Raw genomic sequence first — 24,774 nt, 5'->3', positions numbered from 1 at the left:
ACACACGTTGTGCAGCGAAGGGAGTATCCACACCGTCCATTCTGACTTCATGGGAAGGGTTGTGACTCCCTTTTGGAGATTATGGACGGTTTGGATTGCTGATCCAATCACCACCAAGATCGTATAATGGCCCACCGAAGTCGGTTTTCACCGACGTAGCGACTTACGCAATTTCTTGCGCTGTACTGATGGTGGGGCCATGATTGATGTCTTCAGGAAAATCCACTCCATCCACTGAATGCACGTCGAAAAACTAGTCAGAAATGTTTGGTTTCGGATTGAATTTAGTGTAGCCCACAGAATCTTTTACTCCACCGTCCGTCTTGCGTTTGACGGTGGAAATCGTGTCTGCCTGTGCGTGGGAGGATAAGGTCTCCATGGGTATGGTCGGCCCCACCTCCTGGACGCATTGGACGGTTCCGATCATCGAACCGTGCATGATGGTGGCCCATTACACGTCCCAGCAAGACCCAATGCGAACGCTGACGCTTTTGAAATCCCATCCCGTTCGCCCGTCCAAACACGACAGTAAATGAGCGATGGATATAGCAATCCCACTAGATTGCATGTAATCCACTGACAAACCCATTTATGATATGAGAAGCCGTGCAATCTAGCCTAATACAACTCACTCCCACCTAATCCGCGCGTCCAAACAGCCATAAGTGTTGAGTCAGCTTGATTTTTGAAATGAAGGGGGTAAAAAAGAAACGTCGTACCTGATGGATGAGGTGGATCACATGCAACGAAAAGTCGTTTCCCTCGCAAAAGTGGTAGGCACGCTAACGGCATCCCTACACAAGTCACCCATCCGTTTTCGTTACTGGATTAGGATCTTTACCACACACCAGCTATATAGCGGTGTAGATACGTGTCGCACGAATACGAGCGCCGAGTCTCCTCGAGCTAAGTTGTACGAACGGTTCAAATGAGATCAAAGTTACATGGCCCACAATGATGTATTTATCATATCCATACCGTTCATCCATTTTCCAAGATTATTTTAGAACATATACAAAAAATGAATCATATCCAAAGCTCAAATGGACCACACCAAAAATAGCAGCGAGGATATTGATTTTCACCGTTAAAAAATTCGTATGGCCCATCATAACGTTTATTTTTCATCCAATCTGTTAATAGGGTCAAAATTACACTGGATGAAGAGGAAACAAATTTAATATTGATCCGGAACTTCCAGGAACCCCAAAAGGGTTTCAATGATAGAAGTTCAATCCCCCACTGTTTTTTACAGTATGGCGCACTTGATCTTTATATCTGTCTTATTTTTTGTCTCAAGACTTAAAGACGATCTCGGCAAATGGATGGGCGGCTTGGATATAATACATACCTCATGATGGGACCACGGAAGTGTACCACACACAACTCCATAGCTGGTGTATTGACGATAGCAAGTTTCTTGTGTCTCATCATAAGGTACTGTTAAACCGTCCATCTATTTTTTGAGTTTGTCTTAAGACTTGAGAAGAAAAATAAGATAGATCTACTATCAAGTGGACCACACTAAAAAAAAGCAGTAGGGGATTGAACGTCTACCATTGAAACGCTTTTAGGGGTCAAGGAAGTTTTGGATAAATATGAAATTTGTTTTTCCTCTTCATCCATGTAATTTTGACCTTATTAAAAGATTGGATGGAAAATAAACGTTATGATGGGCCATACGAATATTTTAACAGTGAAAATCATTATCCCGCTGATATTTGTGGTGTGGTACATTTGATCTTTGGATATGATTAGTTTTTTGTATAATGCTCTAAAATGATCTCGAAAGTTGTATGAACGGTGTGGATATAATAAATACATCACCGTGGGGCCCATGTAACTTTGATCTCCTTTGAACCGTTCGTACAATTCGGAGCTCGAGGAGCGTCAGTCGCTCGTCTTCGCACGACACGTACCTACATCAGCAATATAGCTGGTGTGTCGTACACCAGCCAATCCGCTTCCATGTGGCTCCTACCTCTTGAACGGTTCTGATCATCCAAACGTTGGATCCAACTGGCGGACTAGGAATCCACGTCAGTACTCTGCGCACTACCAGACCGTGCCTATATAAAAACCAAGCCGCTCCGGACCATGCCGTTGGTAGAATTCAAACATTTGAATTTTGAACATCTCAAAGAGCCATTGGGGGCTGTAACTGAGAAGAGAGATGGCTGCGACTGCGAGCAGCAAGGTTTCTGTATTTTCATGGGCAGATGAGGTAGAAAAGGAAGAAGAAGAAGCTCAAGCACAGCTTCTCCAACCTCAGAAACCCAACCCCTTTGGTTTTGCAAGGCCTAGAGAAATCGTCCTCGAAGAGAAAGGGATCGACTGGCGGCAGCTCGACGAACAGCTCCAATCTTCTAATCTCAGGTTCACCTTCGATTCCTCAACCTTCCCTTCTGAAATCCCTCTGATTTCTCATTTTTCTTCCTCGCCTCGATTTAGATCGTATTTTGCGATTCTGAGAATTTTCTGATTTGGGTTTTTCTCAACAAGTATTATCTAATGCTTAGATCGAATTAGCGACATTTTCTTCTATTTCAGGCCAGCGTTCGATACTGGTGGGCCCTGCCTCCCAGCAATCCAGACAGTTCATCCTTAGGGAGCATTCCCAGACATCTGATTGGTGGACCTTCTGTTGCACATGGACCTTCAGATATATGTTGTTTTCACCAATCAATTTACAGCATCCAGATCTGTGGTGGGGCCCACCAGCCAGGGAACAGCCTGTTTAAACTTGCCTGGCACTGGCCCACCCGCCTAAACATTAGGCCCACTTGAGTCCTCTTTTTGGTTGAAATAAACTGACAGCTTAAAAGAAATCAGCTATTGTTGATCAGAAATGGGCCACAATGTACACGATAAACATTCGAGTGATGGTTAAACCGATTTCCTTTTCTAGCCGTCCATTTTTAAAAAAAAGAAAAAAGAAAAAAAAGTACAGCCCACTTGAGGAGTGATGGCTTTATAATCAATCCAACATGAGCAATCGATGGCAAAAGTATTAAATCAATAGCTTAATATCTTTGTTAGATTGTGGAAATCAGCTTCTTTTCGTAAGAACAAATCCTATTGACAAAAGTAGCATGCTTTAATTTGAAGTAAAATTGACGCATGGATGGACGTGATGAGGTTGATCACCGTCTTCCTCGAGGATAACTACTTCGAATCCACGAAGCTTCTCTAGACTCCTTACAAAGACTTCTCGAAGCCACAAGGAAAAAACAAGAAAAATCTAAAACTCGAAATTACTAAAAATAGTAACTTTATTTAAAAATTCGTTTTTGAGCTGAAAGCGCGTGTTTTCTAATGAAACGGACAGATGTGACCCACTTTTGTGGGTCGGTTCACATCGGATGGCCTGTTTCAGTAAAGATTGATAGGTTGTGTGCCCCGTAACGATACTTGGATCAAAAGTTATGTTCAATTTACGGTTCACCTTCTTTTGATCCAACCATGCTAGGAATGTATGGGTGACAAGTCCTACACAAAAAACCGGAATGGTTATTTGTGATAAAGAAACAGTGATCAACTTTTAGTATGTGGAAGAACTTACTTGGAGGTATTGCATCAGGGTCATTTGGCAATCTAGTATTTGAAAATTACTAAAGAATCCAATCGAAAATTTATTCTGTTGGTCACGTTTCATAACCCAGAATTAGAATTCAATCCCCAAAAATTTGCAAGCCAGGTTTTCAAAAAAGTTTGGATCCATTACAAAACTTTGTAGGTTGAGCTTATCCTACATAGCCAATACTCTACCATTGGATTTCCAGTGTACGAGAGAGATTAATATATATAAGAGTCCGAAAGAATAACAAAAGGTGAAAAGACAATGAATAGCACTAGTGTTGAAGTTGAGTGCAAACACATTTCTCAAATTCTTTTCTACTTTAGGTTTGAATTTGAATCATAAGATAAGCTTATCCTCCAAAGGGGGTAGTTTAGTCCAAAACAAGCATTAGCTACTTGCAGTTGCAAGTAGGAATCTTATTTTGGTATTTTGTAGTAGTATGTTTAGTCCAAAAATAAGATTAGCTACTTGCAGTTGCAAGTAGGAATTTTATTTTGGTATTTTGTACTACTATTAAAATATACCTCATCACTTTAAATTTTACTAATGTAGTATAATATTTATGTTGGGAAACCACACACATTTCCCTTCTATGTGCAAATCAATAAGATTAACAATATAAGAGATTTAAAGGATGATAATCACTTCTAAACAAGCAAGCAAATCATCAAACATGTGGGATGTAAGAGTGATTTTTTAAGTGAAAAATCCTTCAATGTGAATGAAAAAACCACAGGACCTACTTCGACACAAATCCACTATAATAAAAATAATGGAAGTGCAATCATCAAGAGACCAATCTCTCTTAGATATGCAAATATATCACCCAAATGTGGATTACAAGCAATAATGTAAGAAAAGAATTTCTTACCAACTAGGAATTGTAGAAAACCCTAACTCAACCCTTGGAGAAGACAATCAAAGAAATTGACGTTATGGATGGACCCTCACGAGCCCGGATACAAAGATTTTGGTAGTAGAAGGCTCTTGATCTTCTTCTTCTACAAAACCTCCTGTTTTTCTTCTCTTTCTCATCTTGTTCTCTAAGAAAGAAAAATCTTTTTGTTGCTAGATTAGAAAAAAAGCTCATTTCTTTATTTTTAATTTGCTTAGCCAAAAGATTAAAATATTCTCATACATGTAGCAAAATAAATTACTTAAGCCCACTTATGTAGGTCCCACCTCCACATGAGGAGGTACCCCCAACACTTTGCAATCCATGTTGTTGAAATAATGTGTTATAGTAATAATGGTCACATACATATAATTTTAAAAACTTGGTAGTCTTATTTATTTATTTATTTAAAAGTTTTACCTATCACTATGCGTTGATCTTTTACTTTTAACCCACTACAACTTTCAAGTGGGTCCCACCTCCACATGAGGAGGGACCCCCAATACTTTGCAATCCATATTGTTGAAATAATGTGTTATAGTAATAATGGTCACATACATATAATTTTAAAAACCTGGTAGTCTTATTTATTTATTTATTTAAAAGTTTTACCTATTAATATGCGTTGATCTTTTACTTTTAGCCCACTACAACTTTCAATGTATCTAATTTTAAAATGTATGGATAATATATTGAATTGCACCTGATGAACAAAATGGATTTTATATACGTGTTGTGGCCCACAACAACACGATTCAGTAGAATTTTTTAGCTATAGCCACCAACATGTTGGTTTGAACTGCTTAGATTAACATATGCCACGTGGACTAACTTAACTACATATGTATGGTTCTACAATAAACTAAAATGTATTTGTTAGGGTCCCTCCTCATGTGGAGGTGGGAGTACATGTGTGGGCTTAAGTAATCTTTTTTAGATCACATGTGTGGGAGTATTTTCTTCTTTTGGCCAAGCAAAGTAAAAGGAGAGAGAATGTGTTTTTTGCCTAAAGAGAGTTCTAGCAACATTTGGGGTTTTTCTTTCTTAGAGAAAAAGAGGAGAAAGAAGAAGAAAATGAGAATTTTGTAGAAGAAGAAGATCAAGAACCTTCTACCACCGAAATCTTTGCATCTGGGTTTGTGAACATCCACATCGTCGGTTCCTTCGATTGTCTTCTCCGAGGGTTATGTTAGGGGTTTTCTACAATTTCTAGTCGATGAGAAATTCCTTCTTACATTGTTGCTTGTAATCCACTTTGTGTGATGTAGTTTGGGTATCCAAGAGAAATCTCTTGATGATTGCACTTCTATTATTTCTATTATAGTGGATTTGTGTTGGACTAAGTCCTGTGGTTTTTCCCTTTACATCGGAGGGTTTTCCACGTAAAAAATCTTAATGTCTCTTGCATCCTACATGCTTGATGATTTGTTTGCTTGTGTTATGAGTGATTAACATCCTTTAAATCTTTTATATTATTAATCCCAATGATTTGCACATAGAAGAGAAAGGTATGTGGTTTCTCAAAGATAATGATGACAACTTTGGTTGTTAAGAACAACTCTTGTGGATAGTATAAACAACACGGAATCTATATGTAGGCAAATATATTGTACAAATCATCATAATATCCGTATGTGTGTGGAATGAAAAGTTAAGATGGGTCAAAAGTAAAAGATCAACACATATTAATGGTTAACACTTTTAAATTAAAAAATAGAACATCAATTTTTTAAAAATCATTCTTATGCGACTCATTATTACTATAAAAAATTATTTTAATGGAATGAAAAGATCATATTACACTGGTAAAATTTAAAATGAAAAAGTACAATATTTTAATACTAATGCAAACTACCAAAATGAGATTCCACTTGCAGCTACAAATTTAAAATGAAAAGTTAAGATGGGTCAAAAGTAAAAGATCAACACATATTAATGGTTAACACTTTTAAATTAAAAAATAGAACATCAATTTTTTTAAAATCATTCTTATGCGACTCATTATTACTATAACAAATTATTTTAATGGAATGAAAAGATCATATTACACTGGTAAAATTTAAAATGAAAAAGTACAATATTTTAATACTAATGCAAACTACCAAAATGAGATTCCACTTGCAGCTACAAATAACTGATTCTTTTTGTGAATGAATTTGCACCCTTTGCCGGATAAGATTATCCTTCAAAGCCTTTTAGTGGATCTGGGCTCAATCCCAAAGTAGAAAAGAGTTTTGAGAAATGCGTTTGTTTGATACCAATGCTACTCGTTGTCTTCTCACCTTTTGTTATTCTTTCAGACAAAAATGCCCTTTGCCTACATGGTTCTCTCTCTCATATACTAGAAATCCAACCGTAGAGTAGGGCTTATGTGAGTTATACAAAGCTTTATAATGGATTTGGACTCTTCTAAAAGGTTACTTGCAAAGTTGCAAATTTCTCGTGATTGAATTCCAATTCCATGGTGCTAAAAAAGATTAACAGAATGAATTTTTAATTGGATTGTTAAGTAATTTTCAAATACCAGATTGCCAAACAATACCTAATACAATACCTCTAAGGTCTTCCACATACTATGAGTCAACCACAATTTCATTATCGCAAACCGAGATTTCATTATCACAAATAATCATGTCATTTAGTATTAAATATAGAACTTGAAGTTAAATCATGTTACTTCTATCAATATGATTTGTTCATAAGAAATGAGGCTGATTTCCATAATTAAACAAAGATATGAAAGCTCCGCACGTGATACTAATGTTATCGATTGTTCTTGTTTATATGATATTTGCTATTTGTATTGTCCTTGTTTTCTTGGTATTTTTTGTTTGATTGATTGTAAAGCGATTACAATGGTCTTTTTCCATGCAACTCTATATCAAATGTATGATATTCTTATTAAGGATTTTTTCCCCCTCTAGGAAGGAGAAGCAGCTAAAGGAAAACATGCCGGCAGCAACCCAATCAAGCAATGGGCAGGAGCGGTTTCCTGCGAGGAGTGGAAGCCTTGACCAGAGCACAACAACACGGGTACAAAATGCGAGAGATGCTTCTCATCAGATGACACCCCCAGCAGTTTATCTAAACCAGCAGGAACAGAAAATTGGTTCGTTGGTTCCTCCACTGCGGTACCCCCCTAGAAATGTAATGGGTCTGATGGAGGAGATGAGAAGGTCTCATTGCTCTGATAGATTGGAAGGGTTGCAGCATCTTTGGCAGCTTGAATTGGAGAGGGGAAGAGAGAACATGAACTATCAGCACATGGGAAGGTATTTTGGTGTTGAGGAATTGATGATTCCGTCAATGGAGAACATGAGATCCGAATGTAGAAGAGATTATGTTGGGAATAGATTAAGTGGCCCACCAGCAGAACTGCTAGGGAATGGAAGGAGAGTTGTTCCCAATTGGGAACTGCAGAGAGCAGGTTTCGTAGCTAGTTTTGACGGATGGATGGGAAGTGCCATCAAGGACAGCAATTTGGAGGATGTCAACGGCCGATTTGGAAGAAAGAGCCACCACAATTTGAACATGGAGAGATCCGGTTTCAGGAGTTTTGATGGAGAGATGAGAAGCGCCATCAAGGACAGCAACTTGGAGGAAATCAATGATGGATTCGGAAGAAGGGGGCACCCCAAAAACATGGAAAGAGCTGGTTTCCAAGGACATTTTGATGGAGGAGCAAGATATGCAATCAAGGATAACAACTGGGAGAACATAAATGATGGATTTGGAAGAAGGGGCCACTCGAATTCGAAAACGGAGAAGGTTGGTTTTGGAGGGAATTATCGGGCAGGAGTAGGAAGGTTAGCTATTAAAGAGTCTGAATGGGAGAACATGGAAAGAGATAGTGGGAGAAGGAACATTGGTGTGGAGGAGATGGAGGGAAGAGTCCTATGTAATTTGAAAACAGATAGGAGAGATTTTGGAGAGAATTACAGGAATAGAAGAATGGCATCTGCAGAGAATTACAGGAAGAGAGGAATGGCATCAGCAGCCGGGATCAGTCATTACCATCAGAGAAGGAGAAGATAGATGATAGATCTAACCATGTTTTTGCTAAGAAAGCTTGTTGAAAGAAAGCCATTCTATTTTGCTGTTGCCGCTGACATGCAACCAATGTTGTTTTTTGAATGTTAGAATCTGAGAAAATACCTCAAACAAATATGCTTATTTAGTAAGCTGTTTGGCTCATCTTAATTCTCTATTTTATTTTGATTTAGGGTGCGTTTGGTTGCACCTAATTTCATCGAATGTATATTTCATTATTTTCATGATATTTCATGAAATTTGGTGCAACCAAAGACACCCTTTGTGAAAGTCAACAGATTCATAAAAACCATCGGGACATGGAATCCCCCATGGATTGAACATGGCCCAAGTATCACCCTAATGAGATGATCATGCCTATTCAAATTAAGGCCCTGCAACTGGTTATGTTCTCACCATAGACCATCCATTTCAGACGTGACTAATTGTGTGGCTGTGATAATCCATAATAAGGCCCCACATGGGAATCATCGCCGTGTACTATGATGAATGATAATGACAGGGTAGAACTCCTACAGGATCAAGAGCCTAATAAAATAATAATCCCTTTATCTGATAAATGTCCTAGCATGTCATTTCCATGGATGGTTCTGCAAATTCTTAGAATGAGGTCACTCCCCCAACCAAAAAATGTTTTAGGGGGTGTTTGGGAATATTGGAAGTCCTGGAAATGTAATTGGTTTCCCTGCAAAACCTCAGAAATAGGTCATTCCCCCAACCAAATAAAGTTTTAGGGGGTGTTTGGGAATATTGAAAGTCCTAGAAATGTAATTGATTTCCATGCAAAACCAATTTTTCTCCATCGAAGGGAGGATTGTGGACAGTCATTTCACCCAAAATAGATGTTAAAACAATTTCTGAGACCGTACCTGGAATCAATGCGAAATTGGAACCCAAAACAAACAACGGAAGGGAAAGAAAGAAGATACCTCAACCAAACACCCCAGCCTTTATGGATGAAAATCCCTGTCATACAAAATCCAAAAGGTAAGGATTCCCATCCCATCCAGACGGACCCTTGGCTACAAAAGTTGACCAAACCACACACGCTTTAAACCCAAATCGAAGTTACAATATATTAGCTTATTGGTGAAACAAAGTACAAAATCGCCTCTCTCTCTCTCTCTCTCTCTCTCTCTCTCTCTCTCTATTATTGACAACATCCTATAATTTAGTCACATTACTCGTAAGTCACACCTTCGCCGCTTGTCACCTCACCAATGCGGTAAGCTGAATATCCTCCATGTGTGTCCTCAAGTATTCTAACTGATGCCTCAGGACTTGCTACGAGAACCATCCCAATACCCATATTGAATGTTCTCCTCATCTCGGCATCTTCAATTCTTCCGGCCTGCAGATATCAAAATTGTCATTTTAGTTTTTGCAAGATGCATGCACATGAGATGACCCATCCATCTCTACTTTCATTGGGTGGGTAAACCGAGATGTGACCTCAACATTCGGGCCTTTACACAACACATGGACATAACGTCCGATTTGGGAAAAATAGAAATAAAAGGCCCGTAACAGACCTATACAGGGCCATAACAGGCCGATATATTTTTTCCTTGGAAAAAAATCAACCATTACAGGGTCATAACAGGCCCTTAGTGATGTAGAGCGGGTCGCGGACAGTTACATGGCCAAGATGGATCAGAAAAGGCCCGGTCGACGACAGAAGTGATCCAGACCATCGAACCTTAAATCGGGCGTATCTCGCAATCCGGAATGAGTTATCTGACGTAAAATATATGATTTTGGGGTAGAACGAGCTACTGAAGCCAACCAACCCCGCTATGCCGGGTTGCGCAGCCCGGAATTGCGAAAAACCCCTGGATCGACGGTCGTTTTCCTGTTTTAATTTCGTTTTTACTATAAATAGTAAGTTTTAGTTTGATTATAACTCTTCATCCGTCGGGCTTTAGGAGTTGCGCCCAACGTGAAAAGAGCTTAGAATAATTAGGAGAACGGTTTGGTGAAGCCAAATAGGACACTTACTATTTTTGGCCGAAAACCTTGCGCACTAGTAGACATCACGACCGTCTATAAATAGTAAGTTTACTATTTATAGTAAGTCGCGGATTCTAAGAGTTTGAGTTGTAGTTTGATTCTGATTTCTTTCTCATTGCTTGGTACCCCTATTTAAAGGGTTGTGAACTCGTTTTTATTCGGCAATTAATCAATTTCGAATTTATTAGAATTTATTTCTATTTTCTGCTTTCTTTCCTCGTGGATTCGAGAAGTCTCTGTGAGGAGTCCAGAGAAGCTCCGTGGATTCGGAGTAGTTATCCTCATCACGTTCATCTTGCGTCAATTGGTATCAGAGCGAGGATTTTCCTTGGGCGATGGCAAACAACAAAGGTATGAATCAAAATCCTGTGGACGATGATCCAAGGATTCGTTATCTTCGGAAAGAATGGAAGCTTTCCACGGGGAGAGTCAATTACCATGCAAGGGCTGCAGCAACTCTCGACCGTCTTGCGGATGCGCTACTTGCCCCGAGCCCTAGGTGGTGCTCCACCACCCATGGTTCTTTACGACACAACCCCGATTTTCTTAGAGCACTACCGTGGCAAACCGTAGGGCTACACCAAATGATTCAAGTTCTAGCGGACGAGGACCTTAATAAAGGTTTTGCTCGACGACCAATCTATGGAGGTGATCACCTAGATGTGTTGAAAGAGACTATCGAGGTAAGGTGAACTTCCTAGTTTTAACGGTTTATTACGTATAGAAGATTTTCTCAATTGGCTGGCAAGTAGAGAGATATTTTGATTACATGGACGTGCGGATCATAAAAGGGCAAAATTGGTAGCGTTTAAATTAAAATCGGGTGCTTCTACATGGTGGGAATAATTACAACTCTCACGAGCTCACCGAATAAGGCCCCCATCTCATCATGGCCACGGATGAGACGTCTTCTTCGATCACGATTTCTCCCGGTGATTATGAGCAAATATTATTCCAACAGCAATATCAAAATTGCAGACAAGGAAATCGAATCATCACATACTCAAGAATTCCAACGGTTGGCTACACGAAATGATCTGTCAGAGTCACAGAAGGTGGCACAATTTATAGGTGGGTTGCGGCCGACAATTCAGGACCGATTCAGATGCACCTAGTCGGGGCCGTGGATGAAGCGATTCAATTGGCGGGTAGGGCAAAAACACAACTTGCAAGAGCTCCTGCTCGTTCATATCCTCCAAATCGACCCCCATGACAGTCCCATGCAAGATCCAGTCTGCCACGAGGAAAAGATCCGGTACCTCAACTTCCTACAATCACAAACCGTGATACGTGGAGCGGCTCATCCAGACCTCAACGTGCGGCACCCACAAGAGAGTCCGAGTAGGATTCCAAATTCTTATACTCGGCCAAGGTCGAACAATTATTACCGTTGTCAACCTGGCCACTTATCAAACACTTGTCCTCAACGTCTGCAGCGCACTTGACTATAAACGAAGGGGGCACGAAGATGAGGCCGCAGAAGAAGACCATCGCTTTGATGAACATGAACAAACCATTAAGAAATAGTAGGTGGCAATGAAGTGACGGGCGAGGATCGTGGCGAATTTCTAGTTGTGAGGCGATTCCTCGTATGCCCCACGAAAGGAATTACATCTACATGACACAATATATTTTGTACTCGGTGCACCGTCAACGAAGGTCTGTGATATGATCATAGACAGTGGTAGTAGCGAGAACATCGTCTCAAGAGTGATGGTAGACAAGTTACAGCTACCAACGATAAAACATCCTTCCTCGTACTCAATTGGTTGAATAAAAAAGGTGAACGAAACCAATTTAATTAAACATTGCACTATCTCGTTTTCAATTGGCAAAAATTATAAGGATCAAATACTTTGCGACGTGGTTGACATGGAAGCATGCCATATGTTACTCGGTCGACCTTGGCAGTCGGACCGTAATACGACCCGTCGAGGACGAGACAATCTCTACATATTCGTCGAGGATAGTCGAAAAATAATCCTTGCCCTATGGCACCAGAGAACCACCCGAAGCCTCTAAAGTGGAGGGGAGTTCCATCTTGTTCATTCGAAATTTCATGGAGGAATCTAAGGAAACCAGCAATATATACACCGTAGTGGTGAAGGGCGAGGAAGAGGAACCTCAAACATCCCTTCAAGTTTAAGACTGCTAAACGAATTCAAAGAAGTCGGGCCTGAGTTTACTCGATGGATTGCCCCCATGAGGGACATACAATATCACATAGACCTCGTCCCTGGATCTAGCTTACCCAATCGCCCTCACTATCGGATAAGTCCGAAGGAGTGTGATATTCTGCATGGGCAAATGGAGGAATTGATCTGTAAGGGTCTCTTGAAAGAGGGCATGAGCCCATGTGCCGTACCAGCATTATTGACGCGAAAGAGAGATGGAAGCTGGCGCATGTGTCGACAGCCGAGCAATCAATAAAATTACCATCAAATATCGGTTCCCAATACCACGATTAGACGACATGCTCGATATGTTAGAAGGGGCCAAGGTATTCTCTAAACTAGATCTAAGGAGCGGGTACCATCAGATTCGTATTCGACCCGGTGATGAGTGAAAAACGGCATTTAAGACCAAGGAAGGGCTGTATGAGTGGCTGGTCATGCCCTTTGGCTTATCGAACGCACCAAGTACTTTTATGCGTTTGATGAATCAAGTTCTAAAACCGTTCATTGGCCGATTTGTGGTAGTATATTTTGATGACATATTGATATATAGCCAGGATGAGGCGGAGCACAGGAAACATCTCAGGCAAGTGCTACAGGTCCTACAAATTAACAAGTTGTACCTCAACTTGAAGAAGTGTAGTTTTTTAACTGACAGCCTATTGTTTCTAGGATTTGTTGTAACGTCCACAGGCATTCGTGTGGACGATGAAAAGGTGCGAGCTATTAGGGAATGGCCGATCCCGACAAACATTCATGAGGTGAAGAGTTTTCACGGGTTGGCGACTTTCTATCGTCGATTTGTGCGAGATTTTAGCACCATAGTCGCGCCTATAACAGATTGCATGAAAAAAGGACCGTTCCAGTGGACCGATAAAGCTGATAAGAGCTTTCATGAGATCAAGCATCGTTTGTCTACAACACCGGTCTTGGTGCTTCCTAATTTCGACAAATTGTTTGAGGTTGAGTGTGACGCTTCATACGTCGGAATTGGAGGAGTATTATCACAGGAAGGCAGGCCGGTAGCCTTCTAAGAAGCTCAGCGAAGCCTGAAAAAAGTGGTCGACTTATGAGCTTGAGTTAGCGCGATTGTTCGAACCGCACATTGGCGGCATTATCGATTCAAAGAGAATTTGTTTTGTACATCGACCATCAAGCATTAAAGTTTATTAATAGTCGACTAATGTGAATCGTGTGCATGCTAAATGGGTTGCGTTTTACAGGAATTCACGTTCGTTCAGAAGCGAGCAGCAGAACAAGGTGGCTAATGCACTTAGCCGTCGTGCATCACTACTAGTTACAATGAACAACGAGGTAGTCGGCTTTGACTGAAGGAGTTGTATGCCAAGGATGAGGACTTCAAAGATTCTTGGATGAAGTGTCAAGAGGGTCATCCCAGGTGACCTTCATATACGGGACGATTTTCTCTTTAAAGGGAATCGATTGTGCATCCCCCAAAGTTCTCTCGAGGGAGCAGATTATTCAAGAGCTACATGGAGGTGGCCTTGGTGGACACTGGGCGAGACAAGACGCGAGCTCTTGTAGAAGAGTGGTATTACTGGCGTAATTAGTGCGCGATGTGGGAAAAGTCGTACAACGTTGTCATGTTTGTCGGACCTCCAAGGGGCAATCTACGAATACGGGCCTCTACACCCGTTACTTTGGCTGACGGTCCTTGGGAGGATTTATCAATGGACTTCGTGCTTGGTCTCCCACGAACACAACGCGACATGGATTCGGTGTTCGTGGTGGTAGATTGTTTTTCAAAGATGGCGCACTTTATCCCATACAAGAAAACCCTCGATGCAACACATGTGCAAAATCTATTCTTCAAGGAGGTCGTATGGCTATACGAGTCCCCAAGACCATTACTTCTGATCGTGACACGAAGTTCATTAGCCACTTTTGGTAGACTTTGTAGACTCGATTTGATACACGACTTCAATTCAGCAGTACTTACCACCCACAGGCTGATGGGCAGATCGAAGTTGTGAATCGCACGTTGGGAAACCTCCTTAACTGTATTTCAGGAGAAAAATCGAAGCAGTGGGATTTGGCCTTGTCTCAAGTAGAGTTTGTATTCAACAACATAGTAAATCGCTCAACAGAGAAATCACTGTTCTAGATTATCTACGGACGAGTGCCTCGCCACACACTTAACTTGGTCCCTCTGGCCAAGCACCCAGGCACAAGCATTACATAATGGCAGACAAGATCATGGGCATCCATGCGGAAGTGCAAATCAAGCTATATGCCTCAAATAAGAAGTACAAAGAACAAGCGGACAAATACCGACAACAAAAGGTGTTCGAGGTGGGCGACCGCGTTATGGTCCATCTGCGTAAAGAGAGATTTCCGACCGGGACGTACAACAAGTTGAAAATTAAGAAGATCGGACCTATCTCAATCATTCGAAAGATCAATGACAATGCTTATGTTGTTGATCTTTCAGATGACATGGCGATCTCACGGACTTTCAATGTCGCGGACCTGACTGAGTATCATGAACCAGCGCATGATGAGAACTCAAGGACGAGTTCTTTTAAAGTGGAGGAGACTGATGTAGAGTGGGTCGCGGACAGTTACATGGCCAAGATGGATTAGAAAAGTCTCGGTCGACGACAGAAGTGATCCAGACAATCGAACCTTAAATCGGGCGTATCTTGCAATCCGGAATGAGTTATCTAATGTAAAATATATGATTTTGGGGTAGACGAGCCATCGAAGAACCAACTCACTACGGGTTGCGAACTCAATTGCGAAAAACCCCTGGATCGACGGTCGTTTCCCTTTCTTAATTTCGTTTTTACTATAAATAGTAAGTTTTAGTTTGATTATAACTCTTCATCCGTCGGGCTTTAGGAGTTGCGCCCAACGTGAAAAGAGCTTAGAATAATTAGGAGAACGGTTTGGTGAAGCCAAATAGGACACTTACTATTTTTGGCCGAAAACCTTGCGCACTAGTAGACATCACGACCGTCTATAAATAGGAAGTTTACTATTTATAGTAAGTCGTGGATTCTAAGAGTTTGAGTTGCAGTTTGATTCTGATTTCTTTCCCATTGCTTGGTACCCCTATTTAAAGGGTTGTGAACTTGTTTTTATTTGGCAATTAATCAATTTCGAATTTATTAGAATTTATTTCTATTTTCTGCTTTCTTTCCTCGTGGATTTGAGAAGTCTCTGTGAGGAGTCCAGAGAAGCTCCGTGGATTCGGAGTATTTATCCTCATCACGTTCATCCCTGCGTCACTTAGGCATTAGCTTAAGGTTATATGCATATTGGGGTTTCAAGTCAAGTTCAGTTCTTACCTCTTGAATCCATTTGAAAACGGCAGGGATTTCCCAAGAGTCTTTATAGATAGTAGCTCCAAGGCCCTTCGGAAAGACGCGGGGTATATTGTCTGTGAAACCACCACCTGTGATGTGAGCTATCCCTTTGACGCCTCCCTTGCTAATAATGTCAAGCACCTGTTTTGGTAATGAAGGTAAGATGCTAGAAATTTTTGAAGATCTAAATATTCACAAAAATTCAGAGAAGGGTTACACAGTTGGGCAGAGCTGGCAAAGCCAGGGCCAGGTTTGGGCAGAGCAAGAAGCCTATGAGTGGGACCCTGGCCTGAGTTTTAGGCCCAATAACAGTGGGCTGGACCTAGACTTGAATTTGCCTATACATGGATTCAAGTGGAGGGGTTACAGAGTGTGAATCGCCTGGGGACTGAAACTGGTATGATTTGCCCCAACTTGGTCTGTCTCAGTCCTGTAGCGGTGGGGCAACTCATTTCATCTTGGACTGAAACCAGACTGAAACAGATTGGACAATTTTTTGAACGATGCTAAGATGCCCATGCTAGACCAACTTATCTAACATTGGTGTACTAAGTATTTTTGAAAGGCAAGTCTGGCCTGAGCATGCTTAAGCCCGCCTGGCCTGGACCAACCTCACCTGGTTGCAACCCCAATTGAGACAAAAGAGTACTTGACCTGTTTGACATATATGATGGTTGGAGCCATTAGAGCTTCACCTAATGTGATTAGTTTGTTGCTGCCTCCAGGAAGTTGGTCCTTCAAAGAAAGGCCACTTTTAGCCAAGACTCTGTGCAGAAATTACAAAATATTTGGTAAGAATAAATGTAATTCAGAAAGACAGCTAACATTCTGAGTCTCTGACAGTTACTCATAACAGTGAGAATGATCATGAGACCCGATATTAAGAGCTTGCTTGACTGTACCCCAGAATGAGGAATCAAAAGGGAGCCATCCCACTTTTTTTTTTTCTTTTAAGTTGAGCCATTTGGCACAAATCCCAAAAATGCATGTGGTGGTATGTCTCAATGCTCCTATCCACAAAATGCACCCCTATTGCATAATGCCTGTTAGCATCCCATTATCACTCAGGGCAGTGGACGCACACTGCCACCTGCACCTGGCAGACATCTGAAACAAGTCCATAGATGAATTGCTTCTGTCAGGGGTTATAAGATGAAGTACCAACATGTTCTCATTCCAAGAATTTTATTAAAGAAAAGAATAACCTTCTAACAAGGGAGAACCCATTAGAATGAACCCCGCTCGATGGAAGACCAATGAGAACATCTCCAGCTACAATGTTTTTCCCGTCAATGACCGAGTCCTTTTTTACAATGCCAACTGCAAAACCACTGAGGTCATATTCTCCATCTTCATAGAAATCTGGCATTTCTGCAGTCTGCAAAAGCAAAAATTAATATGTAATTATGACATTCTGCTTGAGAATATTCTGTTGAAGTACAAACCATTCTCTTTGTTCCACAAAAACAGGCGGCTATAAATTGATAAGAAAAAGGAATATTGAAAAACTTGTTGAGTTAGAAGAAAACTAGGTTGACCCTGTGAGTAGTTGAAGAAACAGAGAACTGAAGATTTGAAGAAATTGGCACTCGACAAGGGCCATCTCAGAGTCTACTCGCCCATGTTTCATGCTCACAACAAAGAAACACAGTTCACATCCATGCACCATTTGAGGATGCCAAAAGCAGATCCATCATCAAAACTTAATAATTTAGAGCCTGTTTGGATAGAGAGAAGCCAAAACATGGGCATGGAAAACCCATGTGGAAACCTCAACAGGTGGAAAACTACAAAATCCAACAATAATGCCATTATTTGGTTTGGAGTGTAGTGTTCCATGTAAATGTTAAAAAGTCAATGGTCAAAGGGACAGAATTGTCTCTCGTAACCTTGAAAATCGACATTTAACAGGTTTGTTTGGGTGAAATTGATTTTCAGATTTTTATTTTTATTTTTATTATTATTATTAATTTTATTTTATTTTTGGAGTAAAACCTTGGAAATGGAAATAAATTTCCATGCTTCCTCTTCACAAACAGTGGAAAAGTCAGATTCCATGGAAATTGAATTTATGTCCAGAGTATTCAACTAGTCTAAACACCAGCAGTTAAATCAGTTTCATTCTTCGGCAAAAAATTCAATCAAGATGTCTAACTCATAAGAAAATAAAAAGAAGGTATCAGGCCTACTCACCAATTATCAACTCCAGTTGGACCAATTCATCATTAGTAATGCGATTGCCTAAAATGTTATAATATTTTCAATTAAAATTGGCAGATTCTACAAGATGTCTGCGGCCAGTGCATGGGAAGCTGAGTTTCAAGGTTTCGGCTTATTAGAACGAAGCAAAAGGAGACTAACATGTTTAGAAAAGATACTGTGAACACAATTATCAAGTGTAAGCATTATATAACAGCATTAATTGTCATTTAAAAGCAGAAAAAGAGCAAGCATCTTGATAAATTTTGAATACCTCCCCCCCTAAGAGAGCGCAGTCGGACTGTTGGCATCCATCAACGATCCCTTTTATCACCTAAATAACCAAAGAAAGAAAATCATCAATTGCATTCCATCATGTATTGTGTTTGAAATCATAGTTTTGGAACTCACTGACTTGACCTGAAACCTGGCTGAGTCAACTCGGCGAGATTTCAAGCCAATTCGCCGGTAAACTCGGTACCGGGAGCAGCTCGGCTATATTTCTGGAGCCGAGTCACCAGTAAACTTGGTACTGGGAGCGACTCGGCCTCAACTCGTCATGATGACTCGGTTTATGAAGGACAGGGTTTATAAAAAAATTAACAAGGAACAAATTGAAACCCCATCCTCTCGCAAGAGCAGCACTCCTAACTAATAGGGCACATCAAAGGTTGCTCTCAAATATTACGTTTTATATTACTTATATCATATGTACTTTTTCATGAACTTCTCTAAAAGTTTTAATTTATAATAATTAAATATTGAGTCGGGTCGAGTATTCGAGTCAACATGACCTGGCTGCACATCAAGTCAAGATGAGTTTTGGGGCTTTTGAACCATGTTAGGTAACAAGATTGAAAGAAGATGGTTGGAGTTGGAAAAGAACAGCATCCACAGACTCTGACCATGAAGAAGAAAAACAACAAACAGATATACCTTCTCAGCAAGATCCACATCAAGATGACTTGTAGCAAAGTAATCAAGGAAGAATAGTGGTTTCGCTCCGGAAGTAACGATGTCATTCACACTCATAGCTACCTGAAAAGATGCACTATTAAGTCTTATTTAATGCTAAAATCGATTAATATTGGTATATAAGACCGTCCATATGATACCAGATCAATCCCAATAGTCTCATGGATCCCAGTCTCAAAAGCAAGCTTGAGTTTGGTACCCACACCATCTGTACCCGCAACAAGGTAAGAATCCCCTGTTCACAGAAATTGGAGCACTTCATTAACAATCTGTCACTAACAAACAGTAATCAACATAGATGCAGAAGCCTTTTCTGAAAACTAATATCAATTATCGAAAGAAGTTAGAGAAGACAATTGAAAGCACAGACCCTCTCAATAATGGTTAAAAAATATTGGTGAAATGGAAAAGTGTGCTAATTATATACTTAGGAAACTTAACTAGATCAGTTTGTTACATGGTAATTACACGTTGCAGTAAAAAGTACCATTTTAATTGTCTACCCACCTGTAGAAGAGTCAATTGTTACAGAAGAAACTTCTAAATAAACATCTCTTCAAACACCTGATGTTCTTCCTAGGAGGTCATCCTACACGGGAACCATCAAGTGCTTCACCTTTTTGTGAAAAAGATAAAAATTTATTGGCACAAAGACATTTTAGTAAGGGTGCGCTTGATTGCACCAAATATCAAGAAATCTCATGATTAATCAGTCTAATCTATCTAGTGCAGTATCATAAGATTTCCTGATATATGCTGCAACCAAACATAATCAGTCCAATCTATCTAGTGCAATATTTTAAGATTTCATGATATATGCTGCAACCAAACATGCCCTGATAAGTGAGAAAGGCAGCAACTATCTGTTATGGCATTGGATAGCCAATACCGATTACAAGTGTCTAGATACACTTTCCATAGCGCATCTGCTAAGGAGTTCACTTCCCAACAGTCTTACCTAGACACTTCTACTTTCTAGGATTTTACCATGCCGACACATGGGGACACACACTTCTACTTTCTAGGATTTTACCATGGTGACACCTGGGGACACTTGGACACTCCTGGACACGACACAATACTTTCAAGATTTGTACAGACAAAGTATCCTAGGATGTCATCGAAAAGTGCCATGTTGGAAACTTTAAGTAAGGTGTCCAAACATATTTTCTTAACAAAGAATTCATGTCACCTTCTTCGATTTGTTTTTTGTTATTAAATTTCTTTGTCAAGCCGAAGATCTCTCACTCTTGTCCCTAAGCCTACCTCCAATCTCTTGTTCTTGAAGGAAATACCTTGTTCTTGAGCCTGCCTCCATTCTCTTGTTCCTGTCTCAATTCTCTTGTTCCTGCCTCCATTCTCTGTCCCTTGAGTCTGTAATGACATCCCCTCTCTCCCTCTAGATTCCAATCCATTTTTCCATTACATGTACCATAACCCAAATAAGAAAAGGAACAACCTTAGTTATTTCTTTTTGTTCTTTTGTTTGGGTTGCAATATTTTAACAGAATGAGTGATGTTCATAGAAACTATTATTTTTTGAGATGATTCTCCCATGATCTTTGATGTTATGTTATCAGTTATTTGTTAGTTTAAACTACTAGCATTTTGTTTATATTGGAACTATGAGAATATTCTTTTCAATAGCCTTCGTCTTTAATGTTTCCATTGTTTTATTTTATTTTATTTTTTTATTTAATGAATTATTATTTATTCAATCATTTAATGACCACTTTTGATATCTTGGGTTGATAATTCATGAGAGTAAAGAGATTGAGAAGGATGTTGCACATAGATTTCATGAGGGGTGGAAGAAATGGAGATGTGCATCTGGAGGTTTATGTGATCGTCGTGTATCACTCAAACTGAAAGGGAAACATTATAGGATAGGTATAAGACCAGATATGCTTTATGGGACAAAATGTTGGGCAGTTAAGGAACAACATGTTCATAGAATGAGTGTCGCTGAAATGAGGATGCTGTGATGGATAAGTGGCAAGACAAGGAATGACAGAATTAGAAATGAATGCATTCGAGAGAACTTAGGAGTAGCACCAATTGATAATAAGATGAGGGAATGTAGACTTAGATGGCTTGGCCATGTTTTGCAATGGAAACCAAGAACTAAGCTGCTTAGAATGACTGAGTTAGTACGTTGAAGGCTCTACAAGGGCAAGGGGAAGGCCCAAAAGGGAGTGGGTGGAGGCAGTTAAAAAAAGACTTGATGAACTATGGTCTAATTGAAGTTATGGCTGCTAATGAAATGGAATGGCGGAAAAGGATTCATGTAGCTGACCCCAATTAGTTGGGATAAGGCTTAGATGATGATGATGATTTATTTTTTAGGGAAGTGCCCCCATACCTAGATTTTGTATGTTTGCCGTGCTAGAAATTTTATGACATTTTGGCATTTGGCACTGGTGCCATGTGGCTAGGTAACACTAATTCCCTATGAATATTCTTACATGGGTTGGCAAAGCAGCTGCATGAACTTAAGCTCATTCACAATAAAAAGGTGTTACTACCTTTGAATCCCAAGATGCCAATAGTTAAGGACATGCTTAGATGCCTCCAAACAATAAATGGTTTGAAATTTGGCATAATAGATGTTTAAGCATTCCGTTTGTGTTTTGAGTGTGATGAAAATAGGAAACCAAATTAGGCAAGTTAGTATCATTAGTCTTTCCCAACCAAAATCAATATCGGTGATCATGTCAATGAGGGGTAGAAATAGAAGAAAACAGAAACCCATATCCCAACTAATGTAGTTTCAGCTTCCACAGCGCCCCAAATTCACAGGGGCACCAATAACTATCCACCTCCCGAATATCCTAACCATTTGCAATTCTGGATGGATACATACATCCAACTGCACCTTCCCAAATTAAAACATTCTCTTCCCAAACATCAAGTCATGTTACACGAGAATTTCCAAGCTCAATACCAAATTGAAGCTTTGATTTATTTGGAGAGTCCATTTTAAAAGGTTTCGCACCAACTTCCCCATTTTCAGGTCATCTAGTGCATTTGCTACTATTCAAGGAGAAGATTCAAGTAGTTATGTTTAAAAAAACATTTGAACATGTCGATTATCCATAAAATTAAAAGATTTCCTCAAATGGGTATGTTTTGAAAATATCCAAACACAACAATTACCACATGAATAAAGAGATTCCCTCAAATAGTCATGTTCTTGAACGTTCAAGTATCAAAATTTCCATCTAACCATATAACAACGTAAACATGTTTCCCTAATTTCCTTCACAAAATTTCCCCGTAAAGCTTGTAAGATACATAATCTGCATCTTTGCACACCACATGCAAGTTTTAGGTTTTGGCAATTGGAGCCCATGTCACAGTAGTCCAGACCATCAGCCCATTGCACCCCACCATGGCTGGGCGATGATCCCAATCGCCAATATCATGACTTCTTTCATTTGAATGTAGGCCAGTGCATGTTTCTATTAATAATCATCTATTCTTCAGACAACGAACAGAAAGGCTAAGGTTTTCCCATTGAAAAGAGTTCCGGAGAATAATCCATCCATTGTGGGATGCAACAGACCAACGGCCTACACTACCCAAGCATGGGCCCCACTTGTCAGAACTGGAAACTAGAGTATAGTGTGCAATACAGTTCCTGAGTACAAAATAGCTTGAAATTCTACTTCAAAATCAATAACTCGAAAATAGAAAGAGCAATGGAGAGAGAGAGAGAGAGAGAACCCAAAGGGAAAAGCCCTCCGAACCCTCCGATCCCAGGGGCCATCTTGGCAATCCTGCGGACGAGCTCGGACCCAGCGTCGATATCAACACCGGCATCCTTGTAAGTGAGACCCCCAACGGCTTCTTCGATCTTAGAACACGAGATTTCTGAGGTTGTTCTGATTCTTCTATTGGAAGAAGAAGAGAGGGATAAAAGGTGAAGTCTTTTGGGGAAGCTATGAAATGGGGTGTTGAATTTGAAGAGAAGGGGTTTTACAGGGATGGGTTTGTGAGAAACAGCAGCAGCTGCGATGCCATTGAAGAGCTCTGCGCTCGACCCCAAGCTCGTATTCATGGCGGGCAGAGAAAGGGAAAGCGAAAATACAGAGAGAGAGAGAGAGAGAGAGAGAGAGAACACGGAGAGAGTCCGGCGTCTTGTGCTTATGGGGCAAGACTCGTGTGTTAGTTTAGTACCATTTTAAAAAATTTGGTGGCTTCTCCACCGTACATATGGCACAGTTTTACTGCAATCTAAACCGTAAAAATCGTTTAAGAAATTGTTGATAAATCACAAACCGAAAATTGGACCAGATATTATAATAATAATCATCTGATATTTTCATTTGAATTTGTACTATTCTCCATTCTATTTATGACCTTTATTTGTATTGTTAATATTGCATGATAAATGTGATTTTAGAAATATGATCCATCCAATATGGGACTCAAAAATTTAACGGTCTGGATATAAGTTCCACTAATTGGGAGGCTGAGTCACCAACATTCTCAAAACAGTGCTTAACCAATACAAGACTCGCAATGTACACATTGGATACGCGGCTCGAGGAGGGAATTCTAAATACTGACACACACAAGCTGGCGCGGCGCCATGACACTTCAATCCAACCCGTTGATTACACTGTAATGTTTATTTGACATCCAACCCGTTGATTAGGTCATGCAGACTCATATGAAGGGTCAAAAATAAATTTCATCTTCATCCAAAACTTGCGTGGCCCTGAAAAAGTTTTCAGTAGTGGATGTGCAATCAACCCTGTTTCCTATGATGTGGTCCACTTACGATTTGGATCTACCTAACTTTTAGGCTCATGTTTATAATATGAGAAAATGGTTGGACGGCCTGTATGAAACATACACATTATAGTGGGGCCCACAGAACACTGACCACTGGCGTTGGCTAGTGTCAGTGTCACTGGCCAATACGGCGGGAAGGGGCGTGGACGCGATTTCCTGCGAAAGCCTCTCGCGGTAGGTTCCAGCACGATTATGTGTGGGGCATTGCGAAGTCCGTGAGAATGTCTCTCCATCCGTTTTTTTAGCTTATTTTAGGACATTAAGTAAAAACTAAGATAATTCCAAAACTCAAATGTGCGACCCAAGGGAAAATAGTGAGAATTTAGTGACCATCGTTGAAACATTTATATGGCCGTGAAAGTTTTGTATTAGCTTAAGTTTTTAGTATTTTCATTTCATTCAGGTGAAAATTTCCTTGTAAATGGTTTGGATGGAATATAAACATTAAGGTGGAGCTTAAGAAAGTTTTAGCAGTAGGCATTCCTTTTCCCACTGTTTCATCTTGTACCGCTGACTTGGGCTCTGCATTCTCTCATTTTTGGTCCAATATTCTGAAATGAGCTCAAAAACTGGATGAACGTGCCGAATTTCTAACAAACATCATAGTGGGCCTCACTTAGAATCCCTGCACAAGAACTTCCTGAGAAAGGCTTTCGCAAGAAATCTGTATCCAAAGGCCGTATTATGCTAATTGGCTTTTGAATCCGTACAAGTGGGCGCCGCCCACTCAGTGTAATCCAAACCATTGACATCATTGGCTAA

The 24,774-nt window shown here is 40.2% G+C and overlaps 2 protein-coding genes across 2 annotated transcripts; one reads left to right on the top strand and one right to left on the bottom strand.

Moving 5' to 3' along the window:
- Positions 1 to 2,100: 2,100 nt before the first annotated feature.
- LOC131231580 (uncharacterized) lies at positions 2,101 to 8,669 on the top strand. Its single transcript, XM_058227830.1, has 2 exons — positions 2,101 to 2,376; positions 7,400 to 8,669. Exons 1-2 carry the CDS (start codon positions 2,174 to 2,176, stop codon positions 8,508 to 8,510), a joined length of 1,314 nt encoding a protein of 437 aa, XP_058083813.1. The 5' UTR covers positions 2,101 to 2,173; the 3' UTR covers positions 8,511 to 8,669.
- A 788-nt stretch (positions 8,670 to 9,457) lies between these two features.
- On the bottom strand, positions 9,458 to 23,305 carry LOC131230907 (phosphoribosylformylglycinamidine cyclo-ligase, chloroplastic/mitochondrial-like). Its single transcript, XM_058226928.1, has 8 exons — positions 22,939 to 23,305; positions 19,353 to 19,447; positions 19,174 to 19,275; positions 18,512 to 18,571; positions 17,244 to 17,416; positions 16,693 to 16,804; positions 16,021 to 16,179; positions 9,458 to 9,876 (listed from the first exon to the last, which is right to left on the bottom strand). The coding sequence occupies exons 1-8, from the start codon at positions 23,270 to 23,272 to the stop codon at positions 9,706 to 9,708; spliced, it is 1,206 nt and encodes a 401-aa protein (XP_058082911.1). The 5' UTR covers positions 23,273 to 23,305; the 3' UTR covers positions 9,458 to 9,705.
- Positions 23,306 to 24,774: the final 1,469 nt, after the last annotated feature.

The sequence above is a fragment of the Magnolia sinica genome, chromosome 17 (assembly GCF_029962835.1).
Source record: "Magnolia sinica isolate HGM2019 chromosome 17, MsV1, whole genome shotgun sequence".
Taxonomy (NCBI): Eukaryota; Viridiplantae; Streptophyta; class Magnoliopsida; order Magnoliales; family Magnoliaceae; genus Magnolia; species Magnolia sinica.
Note: the sequence above shows the minus strand (reverse complement) of the source record. Positions and strands in the feature narration are given on the sequence as shown.

What these genes read in the sequence shown, in the direction of transcription:
- LOC131231580 (XM_058227830.1), top strand. Translation starts at nt 2,174, where the DNA reads ATGGCTGCGACTGCGAGCAGCAAGGTTTCTGTATTTTCATGGGCAGAT. An exon ending in CTCCAATCTTCTAATCTCAG is followed by an intron (nt 2,377 to 7,399) that starts GTTCACCTTCGA and finishes TTCCCCCTCTAG; the next exon opens with GAAGGAGAAGCAGCTAAAGG.
- LOC131230907 (XM_058226928.1), bottom strand. Translation starts at nt 23,272, where the DNA reads ATGAATACGAGCTTGGGGTCGAGCGCAGAGCTCTTCAATGGCATCGCA. An exon ending in GCGCTCTCTTAGGGGGGGAG is followed by an intron (nt 17,417 to 18,511) that starts GTATTCAAAATT and finishes TTGCTTTTGCAG; the next exon opens with ACTGCAGAAATGCCAGATTT. An exon ending in GGGTTCTCCCTTGTTAGAAG is followed by an intron (nt 16,805 to 17,243) that starts GTTATTCTTTTC and finishes ATTTCTGCACAG; the next exon opens with AGTCTTGGCTAAAAGTGGCC.